Below are 13418 nucleotides of genomic sequence, written 5' to 3'. Positions count from 1 at the left end.
GAATAAACTAACTTCATAATCATATTTGGAATAAACTAACACTGTACCTGTAATCATATTTGGAATAAACTAACATCATAATCATATTTGGAATAAACTAACACTGTAACTGTAATCATATTTGGAATAAACTAACTTCATAATCATATTTGGAATAAACTAACACTGTAACTGTAATCATATTTGGAATAAACTAACACTGTAATGGTATCCATAGTCTTTCATCCAGTTCTCCATAGTCCACCAGGACTTGTCCTTGGGTCATTGGAACCTTGTTCTTGATGTTTAGACCTTAATGACGCCTTTCCTTCACTCTTCTGTGTTTAAGTCCCACTTCCTTACGGCGGTTTGTTCCAGTTGAGTCTCAGACCACGACTTCACTTTTCTTCTTCCTTGCTTTTCTCTTTTCTGGACGTTCTGCTTTCACTTTTCTGTCTTTGATCTTGTCCTCGGTCTACCAGCACGCTGGCCTTTTACAACCTTCCCAAGTGCTTTGTACTTGGTCCAGGATGTGGACTAAGCTGACTGGGAACAACATAACATGGACCTCCTTGAGGAACTTTGATGATCCTCTCCTGGGTTTCAGTCCACTTCTCTGGTGTTGGAGCCGCGATTCATGTCCTTCCACCTGCTGCAACAGGCCCAGAGCATAATACTACCACCACCATGCTTGACGGTAGGATTGGTGTTCCTGGGACCTTTTCTCCTCCCAAACATATTGCTGGCTATTGTGGCCACACAGCTCCATTTTTGCTGTTGTTGTGATTCCATCACCTCAACACTTCCTTCCGTCTGCTGAGTGTCCCTTTAAAGGATGACATCATCCTCTCAGCTCCTCTTTCTCCTCGCCACATTTCAGCCTCTTCTGCCCGGAGACAATTGCTTCCATCGCCGCGTGGAACACCGCCACCTCCCGGCGCACCTGCACACACACCTGACAACACAAAAGTGTGTAAGTGTCATTCTCGCACGGGTCTTACTTAATGCTGAGCGACGTTTTAAAATATGCCTTCAACTGCTGGGAGGAGGAGCTCACTTTAGTCAGCCTTCTTCTGCTATCTGGTGGCAGGAGGTAGTACTGCACCCTCTATGTCATACTTAGAAATAAATAAGACATGCCATCTGGTGGTAGGAGGTAATACTGCACCCTTATGTCATTCTTAGAAATAAATAAGACATGCCATCTGGTGGCAGGAGGTAGTACTGCACCCTCTATGTCATACTTAGAAATAAATAGGACATGTCCTCTAGTGGCAGGAGGTAGTACTGCACCCTCTATGTCATATTTAGAAATAAACAGGACATGCCATCTGGTGGCAGGAGGTAGTACTGCACCCTCTATGTCATACTTAGAAATAAATAGGACATGCCATCTGGTGGCAGGAGGTAATACTGCACCCTTATGTCATACTTAGAAATAAATAGGACATGCCATCTGGTGGCAGGAGGTAGTACTGCACCCTCTATGTCATACTTAGAAATAAATAGGACATGCCATCTGGTGGCAGGAGGTAGTACTGCACCCTCTATGTCATACTTAGAAATAAATAGGACATGCCATCTGGTGGCAGGAGGCAGTACTGCACCCTCTATGTCATACTTAGAAATAAATGGGACATGTCCTCTAGTGGCAGGAGGTAGTACTGCACCCTCTATGTCAAACTTAGGGTTACATTGGGTTACATTTATTTATAGCCCAATCATTTATAATCTATTATTTTAAGGCTTGCAATAGCGTATTCATTCGTCAGGCGAGCCTTTTTCCAATGTAAGCATTAGTGACGTTGTATTCCATTTCGCCAATCAAACGGAGCCTGGTAGTCACGTGACTCGGTTTTTATCTTTATTTTTTATTATTATTTTTTTTCTTTATTTTTTTTGTATAAATGTTTCTTTTCTTTAATGTAAAAAAAAAATATTATTTTTTAAACTGTTTTTACTTTATTGATTTAAAAAAAAAGTTTTATTTTTCTCTGGATGTTGTGGGGCTGTCTTGGTTGACAAGACTCTGCAACATCGCGTGGACATCGGGGGCGGTACCTCTGGATTGGCAGACCGGGGTGGTGGTTCCTCTCTTTAAGAAGGGGAACCGGAGGGTGTGTTCCAACTATCGTGGGATCACACTCCTCAGCCTTCCCGGTAAGGTCTATTCAGGTGTACTGGAGAGGAGGCTACGCCGGATAGTCGAACCTCGGATTCAGGAGGAACAGTGTGGTTTTCGTCCTGGTCGTGGAACTGTGGACCAGCTCTATACTCTCGGCAGGGTCCTTGAGGGTGCATGGGAGTTTGCCCAACCAGTCTACATGTGCTTTGTGGACTTGGAGAAGGCATTCGACCGTGTACCCCGGGAAGTCCTGTGGGGAGTGCTCAGAGAGTATGGGGTAACGGACTGTCTTATTGTGGCGGTTCGCTCCCTGTATGATCAGTGTCAGAGCTTGGTCCGCATTGCCGGCAGTAAGTCGGACACGTTTCCAGTGAGGGTTGGACTCCGCCAAGGCTGCCCTTTGTCACCGATTCTGTTCATAACCTTTATGGACAGAATTTCTAGGCGCAGTCAGGGCGTTGAGGGTATCTGGTTTGGTGGCTGCAGGATTAGGTCTCTGCTTTTTGCAGATGATGTGGTCCTGATGGCTTCATCTGGCCAAGATCTTCAGCTCTCACTGGATCGGTTCGCAGCCGAGTGTGAAGCGACTGGGATGAGAATCAGCACCTCCAAATCCGAGTCCATGGTTCTCGCCCGGAAAAGGGTGGAGTGCCATCTCCGGGTTGGGGAGGAGATCTTGCCCCAAGTGGAGGAGTTCAAGTACCTCGGAGTCTTGTTCACGAGTGAGGGAAGAGTGGATCGTGAGATCGACAGGCGGATCGGTGCGGCATCTTCAGTAATGCGGACGCTGTATCGATCCGTTGTGGTGAAGAAGGAGCTGAGCCAGAAGGCAAAGCTCTCGATTTACCGGTCGATCTACGTTCCCATCCTCACCTATGGTCATGAGCTTTGGGTCATGACCGAAAGGACAAGATCACGGGTACAAGCGGCCGAAATGAGTTTCCTCCGCCGGGTGGCGGGGCTCTCCCTTAGAGATAGGGTGAGAAGCTCTGTCATTCGGGGGGAGCTCAAAGTAAAGCCGCTGCTCCTCCATATCGAGAGGAGCCAGATGAGGTGGTTCGGGCATCTGGTCAGGATGCCACCCGAACGCCTCCCTCGGGAGGTGTTTCGGGCACGTCCGACCGGTAGGAGGCCACGGGGAAGACCCAGGACACGTTGGGAAGACTATGTCTCCCGGCTGGCCTGGGAACGCCTCGGGATCCACCGGGAGGAGCTGGACGAAGTGGCTGGGGAGAGGGAAGTCTGGGCTTCCCTGCTTAGGCTGCTGCCCCCGCGACCCGACCTCGGATAAGCGGAAGAAGATGGATGGATGGATGGATGGTTTTATTTTTATTTTTATGTATTTATTATTTTTTAATTTATTATTATTATTATTATTATTATTTTTAATTTATTTATTTATCCATCCATCCATCTTCTTCCGCTTATCCGAGGTCGGGTCGCGGGGGCAGCAGCCTAAGCAGGGAAGCCCAGACTTCCCTCTCCCCAGCCACTTCGTCCAGCTCCTCCCGGGGGATCCCGAGGCGTTCCCAGGCCAGCCGGGAGACATAGTCTTCCCAACGTGTCCTGGGTCTTCCCCGTGGCCTCCTACCGGTCGGACATGCCCTAAACACCTCCTTAGGGAGGCGCTCAGGTGGCATCCTGACCAGATGACCGAACCACCTCATCTGGCTCCTCTCGATGCGGAGGAGCAGCGGCTTTACTTTGAGCTCCCCCCGGATGACAGAGCTTCTCACCCTATCTCTAAGGGAGAGCCCCGCCACCCGGCGGAGGAAACTCATTTCGGCCGCTTGTACCCGTGATCTTGTCCTTTCGGTCATAACCCAAAGCTCATGACCATAGGTGAGGATGGGAACGTAGATCGACCGGTAAATTGAGAGCTTTGCCTTCCGGCTCAGCTTATTTATTTATGTATTTTTCAATTAAATTTTTATTTATTTATTAAAATGTATTATTATTATTTTTTTTTTTATTTATTTTTTTTTTTTTCACGTGACTGTTTGACCAATCCAACATAAGCATTAGTGACGTTGGATTCCATTTCACCAATCAAACGGAGCCTGGTAGTCACGTGACTCTGTTTTATCTTTATTTTTTATTATTTATTTTTTTCTTTAATTTTTAATTTTTTTTTGGTATAAATGTTTTTTCTTTAATGTAAACAAATATTATTTTATTTTTTTATTTTTTTAAATCTATTTATTTAAAAAAATGGTATTTAAATTTATTTTTTTTATTATTATTTTTTTAATGTATAATTATTTATTTATTTATTTTTAATTAATTAATTAATTTATTTTTTATTTCAGTTTTTTAATTTAATTTTTACTTATTTTTTTAATTTAATTTAAAAAAAATTTTAAATGTATTATTATTATTATTATTATTATTATTTATTTTTATTTTTTTCACGTGACTGTTTGACCAATCCAACGTAAGCATTAGTGACGTTAGATTCCATTTCACCAATCAAACGGAGCCTGGTAGTCACGTGACTTTGTTTGGCCAATCGAAGTTAAAACACAAATGACGGCGCTAAAAGCAAGCGGGTGGTGACGCTGCTGAGGGGACTGGTGACGCCCAACAGGCACAAGGTTTAGTTGTAGAAGCGGAAATAAGTCAGTATTTTAAAGTATATTGTAAAATAGAAACCTACTTGTTTAATTAATGTGTCAGAATATTCCAAAAGAAGACACTTTAATCACGCCAGCACTTCCCGGCTGTTTGAGACAAGTGGTAAGCAGACACCTCCTACAGTAGTTGACTAAAAAAGAGCGATCTTTTTGTATATCTTTGATGATCCCAATAGCCACAAGTGTTATTTAAGCACACTAAATCATGACCAACAACACTAAATAGCAGTGGAAAGTTGTAATTAGGTTAAATCTGGACCTAGAAAGTTACTAGAGCTATCTTATTAGCATGTAGCACTCTCTTCTTCTACCCAATGTACGTCACTGCATAGCTAACAAGCTGAATTGACCACATGTCGCCCCCTAGTGTACGAGAGACACACTGCGTATGGCCAACAGTCACATTAGCAGCTGGAAAAATTTTTTTTTTAGTAAAATACTTTATAATTTCTTACTAAATGTATGTGTTTTTTCTATTTTGACAGAAAAAGTATATGTACTGCACAAAATTGCATACCTTTTAAACTTTAATATTATCCAAAAATCAAATTTTCCAAACTTTTTTTTTTTGTCAAAATAAAATTAGATACTTAAATATCTGCTGGACTTATGATTTCAAAGCAAGTTACCAATCAAATTGTGCACTGTATGAGAATGTAGATCGGACAGTATAGATTTACAGCATATTACTGTAAATTAAACATTTTTTTTATCATAAGACGGTGTATTAATGTAAATGGAAAAACGGGATCACATTTTTTAAAGGTAAAAAAACCTGGCAGCTCAGTTGTCAGAATAAAAAAAAAAAACAGTAGTACTGTTTTTCCATTTACAGTAATATGTTCTGTAAAAAAAACCAAAAAACACTGTATATTTTACAGTCAAATTCTGGTGAATGAGTTGCCAGTTTTTTTAACTGCAAAATCTGATTTTTTTTTTTACAGTGTATGTAAAATATATATATATATATATATATATATATATATATATATATATATATATATATATATATATATATTACATACACTGCATAGGCAAATGCATATATTATCACTTTTACCCTCTGCTGGCAGCCATAGCGGCAACGTGGCCCTCATTGAAAACACGTTTGACACCCCTGCATTAGAGATAAAATCATATTTACTTACTCAAATAATTATTTTGATGACTACTTTTCATTTTTACTTGTCATATTACTCTACCCACCTCTTGACCCATTGTTGGGTCGTGAGGGCCCCGCAAAAAATATCTGTATGCGTTGCAGCAGTACTCAGTTGTAATACACTTTCCCACCACTTGTGGCAGTAATGGAAATCTCAAACCAACAGAAGAAGTCTGGAACTAAAGTCATAGAGAAGTTTCTTGAGCGCAAAAATGATGACTAAAGTGGTGAAGCTGAATTTTCATTTGCACTTTAATTTTATTGACAGTTCAGTTAAGAAACATTAATTATTAATTGTTTATTTTTGTTAGCACAACAAAATTGTGTGTAAATGTATTTTTCGTCAGTTATTTATGAGTCCCTTCATTATGCAGTATACAGGTATTTGGTTAGAACTTATTTTTCTAATCAGCCTGACCTAAGCCTGTGGTTTATGTGTTAATATTTGTGGCTAACACATGGGTTCATATCATTTGACAAGGTTGTAAACTGTAAGTAGGTCAAATATAATTATTCAATATGATTAGAATCAAGAGGAAGATGACTAAGTCAGTGTTAATATTTGAGTGGGCCCCAGGCTCCTCTGTAGTGGAAAAGTTGTGCCCCAAGGTCAAACAAGTTAAGAACACCTGCCATAATGGACTTAACGACTATGGAGGTTTTCAATTCTTCGAAAAAATAAATCACCTTGTCTGTTTCCTGACTATATAGATGCACTTTATTGATCCTGTGAGGGAAATTAAGGTGTGGCGCAGTGGAAGAATGGCCGTGCGCGACCCGAGGGTCCCTGGTTCAATCCCCACCTAGTACCAACCTCGTCATGTCCGTTGTGTCCTGAGCAAGACACTTCACCCTTGCTCCTGATGGGTGCTGGTTAGCGCCTTGCATGGCAGCTCCCTCCATCAGTGTGTGAATGTGTGTGTGAATGGGTAAATGTGGAAGTAGTGTCAAAGCGCTTTGAGTACCTTGAAGGTAGAAAAGCGCTATACAAGTACAACCCATTTATCATTTATTTATTTATCATTTATATATATATATATACAAACCCCGTTTCCATATGAGTTGGGAAATTGTGTTAGATGTAAATATAAACGGAATACAATTATTTGCAAATCATTTTCAAGCCATATTCAGTTGAATATGCTACAAAGACAACATATTTGATGTTCAAACTCATAAACATTTTTTTTTTGTTGCAAATAATCATTAACTTTAGAATTTGATGCCAGCAACACGTGACAAAGAAGTTGGGAAAGGTGGCAATAAATACTGATAAAGTTGAGGAATGCTCATCAAACACTTATTTGGAACATCCCACAGGTGTGCAGGCTAATTGGGAACAGGTGGGTGCCATGATTGGGTATAAAAGTAGATTCCATGAAATGCTCAGTCATTCACAAACAAGGATGGGGCGAGGGTCACCACTTTGTCTACAAATGCGTGAGAAAATTGTTGAACAGTTTAAGAAAAACCTTTCTCACCCAGCTATTGCAAGGAATTTAGGGATTTCACCATCTACGCTCCGTATTGTCATCAAAGGGTTCAGAGAATCTGGAGAAATCACTGCACGTAAGCAGCTAAGACCGATACCTTTGATCCCTCAGGCTGTACTGCATCAACAAGCGACATCAGTGTGTAAAGGATATCACCACATGGGCTCAGGAACACTTCAGAAACCCACTGTCAGTAACTACAGTTGGTCGCTACATCTGTGAGTGCAAGTTAAAACTCTCATGTGCAAGGCGAAAACCGTTTATCAACAACACCCAGAAACGCCGTCGGCTTCGCTGGGCCTGAGCTCATCTAAGATGGACTGATACAAAGTGGAAAAGTGTTGTGTGGTCTGACGAGTCCACATTTCAAATTGTTTTTGGAAACTGTGGACGTCGTGTCCTCCGGACCAAAGAGGAAAAGAACCATCCGGATTGTTATAGGAGCAAAGATTAAAAGCCAGCGTGTGTGATGGTATGGGGGTGTATTAGTGCCCAAGACATGGGTAACTTACACATCTGTGAAGGCACCATTAATGCTGAAAGGTACATACAGCTTTTGGAGCAACATATGTTGCCATCCAAGCAACGTTACCATGGACGCCCCTGCTTATTTCAGCAAGACAATGCCAAGCCACGTGTTACATCAACGTGGCTTCATAGTAAAAGAGTGTGGGTACTAGACTGGTCTGCCTGTAGTCCAGACCTGTCTCCCATTGAAAATGTGTGGCGCATTATGAAGCCTAAAATAGCACAACGGAGACCCCCGGACTGTTGAACAATTTAAGCTGTACATCAAGCAAGAATGGGAAAGAATTCCACCTGAGAAGCTTCAAAAATGTGTCTCCTCAGTTCCCAAACCTTTACTGAGTGTTGTTAAAAGGAAAGGCCATGTAACACAGTGGTGAACATGCCCTTTCCCAACTACTTTGGCACGTGTTGCAGCCATGAAATTCTAAGTTAATTATTATTTGCAAAAAAAAAAAAAAAAAAAGTTTATGAGTTTGAACATCAAATATGTTGTCTTTGTAGCATATTCAACTGAATATGGCTTGAAAAGGATTTGCAAATCATTGTATTCTGTTTATATTTACATCTAACACAATTTACCAACTCATATGGAAACACTCTCATATAACATGTGCACACTACATTCATTTTTCTGTGGCGGTGGTTTATAGCCAAACAAATGCTATAAACCAAAGGCTCGCCAGTTGTTAAGTCCAATTGTTGGAGTTGGTCCATACGAGCATGTCAAATAGACCAGATTTGAGCAAGCTGCCGAAGTTCTCTCACTAGGTGGCAGTGTTGAGCTGCAGTACTCTTCCTCTGCTAAGAACCTTCATGGGGGTTTATGTATGTTGGTTTTCTACCTGTCAACTGTCAGTTTAGCATCTTTGTTTTCTACATGTCAACTGTCAGTTTAGCATCTTTGTTTTCTACCTGTCAACTGTCAGTGTAGCATCTTTGTTTTCTACCTGTCAACTGTCAGTTTAGCATCTTTGTTTTCTACCTGTCAACTGTCAGTTTAGCATCTTTGTTTTCTACCTGTCAACTGTCAGTTTAGCATCTTTGTTTTCTACCTGTCAACTGTCAGTGTAGCATCTTTGTTTTCTACCTGTCAACTGTCAGTTTAGCATCTTTGTTTTCTACCTGTCAACTGCCAGTTTAGCATCTTTGTTTTCTACCTGTCAACTGTCAGTTTAGCATCTTTGTTTTCTACCTGTCAACTGCCAGTTTAGCATCTTTGTTTTCTACCTGTCAACTGTCAGTGTAGCATCTTTGTTTTCTACCTGTCAACTGTCAGTTTAGCATCTTTGTTTTCTACCTGTCAACTGTCAGTGTAGCATCTTTGTTTTCTACCTGTCAACTGTCAGTTTAGCATCTTTGTTTTCTACCTGTCAACTGTCAGTTTAGCATCTTTGTTTTCTACCTGTCAACTGTCAGTTTAGCATCTTTGTTTTCTACCTGTCAACAGTCAGTTTAGCATCTTTGTTTTCTACCTGTCAACTGTCAGTGTAGCATCTTTGTTTTCTACCTGTCAACTGTCAGTTTAGCCTCTTTGTTTTCTACCTGTCAACTGTCAGTGTAGCATCTTTGTTTTCTACCTGTCAACTGTCAGTTTAGCATCTTTGTTTTCTACCTGTCAACTGTCAGTGTAGCATCTTTGTTTTCTACCTGTCAACTGTCAGTTTAGCATCTTTGTTTTCCACCTGTCAACTGTCAGTTTAGCATCTTTGTTTTCTACCTGTCAACTGTCAGTTTAGCATCTTTGTTTTCTACCTGTCAACTGTCAGTTTAGCATCTTTGTTTTCTACCTGTCAACTGTCAGTGTAGCATCTTTGTTTTCTACCTGTCAACTGTCAGTTTAGCATCTTTGTTTTCTACCTGTCAACTGTCAGTTTCACTCTTACGTCTCATTGCACATGATGCGTTCAAAGACCCTCGATAAAGTTAGGCAAGTGCACCCTGGCTCTAACACTAAGCAACACTGATCTAGATATGTTCTGGATATGTTAATCCCATCTTCAAAAAAATACAACAAAAAAGAGTGAAAACCCCAATTTGCTTTTACGTCCCTGGTCAGAAGTTTCTCCCTATCCTTTTTGTGATTCACCTTGTTCCACCGGGTGTGTCTAATCCCTGTGACTTGTGATCCCATCTTACGTAAGGAGCTTGTTGAGGACCTTCCTGTGGTCTTTTGGGCCGCTTGGCTAAGCTCATTAAGAGTTACTCCCGTCACACTGCAACTAAAAACAACCTTGTGTTCAGATATGCTTCACAAAGGTGATAAAGTACACTTCAGGATATAGTCTGTACCACTTTCACATGTGTAGAACTGGCTCTCCTATATTTCAGGAATTAGTCTGTACCACTTTCACACGTGTAGAACTGTCTCTCCTATATTTCAGGATATAGTCTGTACCACTTTCACATGTGTAGAACTGTCTCTCCTATATTTCAGGATATAGTCTGTACCACTTTCACATGTGTAGAACTGTCTCTCCTATATTTCAGGATGTAGTCTGTACCACTTTCACGTCTGTACAACTGTCTCTCCTATATTTCAGGATGTAGTCTGTACCACTTTCACACGTGTAGAACTGTCTCTCCTGTATTTCAGGAATTAGTCGGTACCACTTTCACACGTGCAGAACGGTCTTTCTTATATTTCAGGATGTAGTCTGTACCACTTTCACACGTGTAGAACTGTCTCTTCTATATTTCAGGAATTAGTCTGTACCACTTTCACATGTGTAGAACTGTCTCTCCTATATTTCAGGATGTAGTCTGTACCACTTTCACACGTGTAGAACTGTCTTTCCTGTATTTCAGGAATTAGTCTGTACGACTTTCACACGTGTAGAACTGTCTCTCCTATATTTCAGGATATAGTCTGTACCACTTTCACACGTGTAGAACTGTCTCCCCTATATTTCAGGATATAGTCTGTACCACTTTCACACGTGCAGAACTGTCTTTCTTATATTTCAGGATGTAGTCTGTACCACTTTCACACGTGTAGAACTGTCTCTTCTATATTTCAGAATATAGGCTGTACCACTTTCACATGCGTACAACTGTCTCTCCTATATTTCAGGATGTAGTCTGTACCACTTTCACACGCGTACAAGTGTCTCTCCTATATTTCAGGATGTAGTCTGCACCACTTTCACCTGTGTACAACTGTCTCTGCTATATTTCAGGAAATAGTCTGTACCACTTTCACACGCGTACAACTGTCTCTCCTATATTTCAGGATATAGTCTGTACCACTTTCACATGCGACTTACACATATCCCAAATACACATCAGCATGTACCAGAAGGTAAGAAAAGTTGCTTTTGCATAATATTGTGAAACAAAACACCAGATAATGTTTCGTAATAGGTGCCATTTTGGGGTACTTATACACACACCATAATAATACTGTATGTTGCAGCACAGTACGTCTGACTATGCTAGTTGTAATGCTCCCACAATCCATCAATCTTACCAAAGTGCTAGTAAAACACTGACACATTTTTGTGTAATGTTCTATATTGTCAATGAAACATTTAAAGTTTGGTGTTGCTTGCTTACGGGTACTAGCTAGTGTCAGTTATTGAACAGGCGTCAACCTGCAGTCCACACGTATCTCTTGTGTGTGACTGCCATCTGCCGTTCACACTTATCATTACACCATGTGCCAAACAACGTTGCTTCACAAGCAGATTTGATACGTACATAAGGTGCACCGGGTTATAAGGCCATTTTTGAGAACATGAAAGGATTTTAAGTGCGCCTTATATGTGGAAAATAGGGTACATTAACTGTTTATTCAGTGGACATTTGTAGGGTTTTTTGTTTGGAACTCAAAGAAAAACAAGTCCACTGCAGAGGACGCTGGTTCTCAGCAAGATGTGACCAAAAAATGCAAATTCAATATATTTATTGTGCAGGTCTAGTCTGAGTAAGTTGCACAGTGAGGAGCTGAAGGCATCAGGGGACATCAGTCATGTGACCAGGGCTGCAGGGATTGGTGGAGAGCAGCTGTGACATCACAGCCCCGCCCCCCCCTCCCTCATCATGGCCCTTACGCTCCTCCTCTGCCTTTCCTCAGCATCCCTGCGCTCAGAGATGGCGTGTGTCGCCGCTGCCAGCGCGTGAGAGTACCCCCCCGCCCCATCTGCCCCGTGCACGGGAGTGGGCCTCCGGGGGAGGAGGGAGTGGACCTCCGTGCTCGTGCTGGCCATGCCCCGCCAGGGCGTCCTTTGACCATCCAGGATAGGATGACAATCTGGAACCATGATGCAAGGTGAGTCCTCTGTCCCCCCTGCTGGGCCATGGATGTAGCCTACGTGTGGATGACTTGCATGTCTGCCGTGTGGCCACCGTGTGGGTTACGTACTGGACATCCCTTCAATGCAGAGGCGTGTGAGGTGCGCTTAAAAACACAAAAGCAGTGCTTCTAGCAGGCGAGGGGCAGTCTGCTCAATAGAATGTTGCAGGTGAGCTAGTGCACACACCAAGACATGTAGGCTGACACTTAGCACAGGGTGTACTAGCATCTTTAGTACTAGTTAATACTAGCTGGTGTAGTACTAGCGTCTCTAGTACTAGCATCTTTAGTACTAGTTAATACTAGCTTGTGTAGTACTAGCATCTCTAGTACTAGCATGTTTAGTACTAGTTAATACTAGCTTGTGTAGTACTAGCATCTTTAGTACTAGCATGTTTAGTACTAGTTAATACTAGCTTGTGTAGTACTAGCATCTTTAGTACTAGTTAATACTAGCTTGTGTAGTACTAGCATCTTTAGTACTAGTTAATACTAGCTTCTGTAGTACTAGCATGTTTAATATTAGCATGTTTAGTACTAGCATGTTTAATACTAGTTAATACTAGCTTGTTTAGTACTAGCTTGTTTAGTACTAGCATGTTTAATATTAGCATGTTTAGTTCTAGCATGTTTAATACTAGTTAATACTAGCTTGTTTAGTACTAGCATGTTTAATATTAGCATGTTTAGTTCTAGCATGTTTAATACTAGTTAATACTAGCTTGTTTAGTACTAGCTTGTTTAGTACTAGCATGTTTAATATTAGCATGTTTAGTTCTAGCATGTTTAATACTAGTTAATACTAGCTTGTTTAGTACTAGCTTGTTTAGTACTAGCATGTTTAATATTAGCATGTTTAGTTCTAGCATGTTTAATACTAGTTAATACTAGCTTGTTTAGTACTAGCTTGTTTAGTTCTAGCATGTTTAATACTAGTTAATACTAGCTTGTTTAGAACTAGCATGTTTAATATTAGCATGTTTAGTACTAGCATGATTAATACTAGTTAATACTAGCGTGTTTAGTACTAGCTTGTTTAATACAAGTTAATACTAGCGTGTTTAATACCAGTTAATACTAGCTTGTTTAGTACTAACTTCTTTAGTACTAGCATATTTAATATTAGCATGTATACTAACAGCTTGTTTAATACTAGTTAATACTAGCTTGTTTAATACTAGCTTGTTTAATACTAGTTAATACTAGC

The 13418-nt window shown here is 40.9% G+C and overlaps 1 protein-coding gene across 1 annotated transcript in view; it reads left to right on the top strand.

Moving 5' to 3' along the window:
- The first annotated feature begins 4717 nt into the window (after positions 1–4717).
- The window catches only part of sgip1b (SH3GL interacting endocytic adaptor 1b), a 78767-nt gene continuing 70066 nt past the window's right edge, over positions 4718–13418 (top strand). Inside the window, exons 1-2 of the mRNA XM_061931551.2 lie at positions 4718–4840; positions 11993–12187. Coding sequence (XP_061787535.2) covers positions 12178–12187 — 10 coding nt within the window. The 5' untranslated portion in view covers positions 4718–4840; positions 11993–12177. The remainder of the gene's footprint in view (positions 4841–11992; positions 12188–13418) is intronic.

This window comes from Nerophis lumbriciformis, linkage group LG37, assembly GCF_033978685.3.
Source record: "Nerophis lumbriciformis linkage group LG37, RoL_Nlum_v2.1, whole genome shotgun sequence".
NCBI lineage: Eukaryota > Metazoa > Chordata > Actinopteri > Syngnathiformes > Syngnathidae > Nerophis > Nerophis lumbriciformis.
This window is presented reverse-complemented; position numbering and strand designations above follow the sequence as displayed.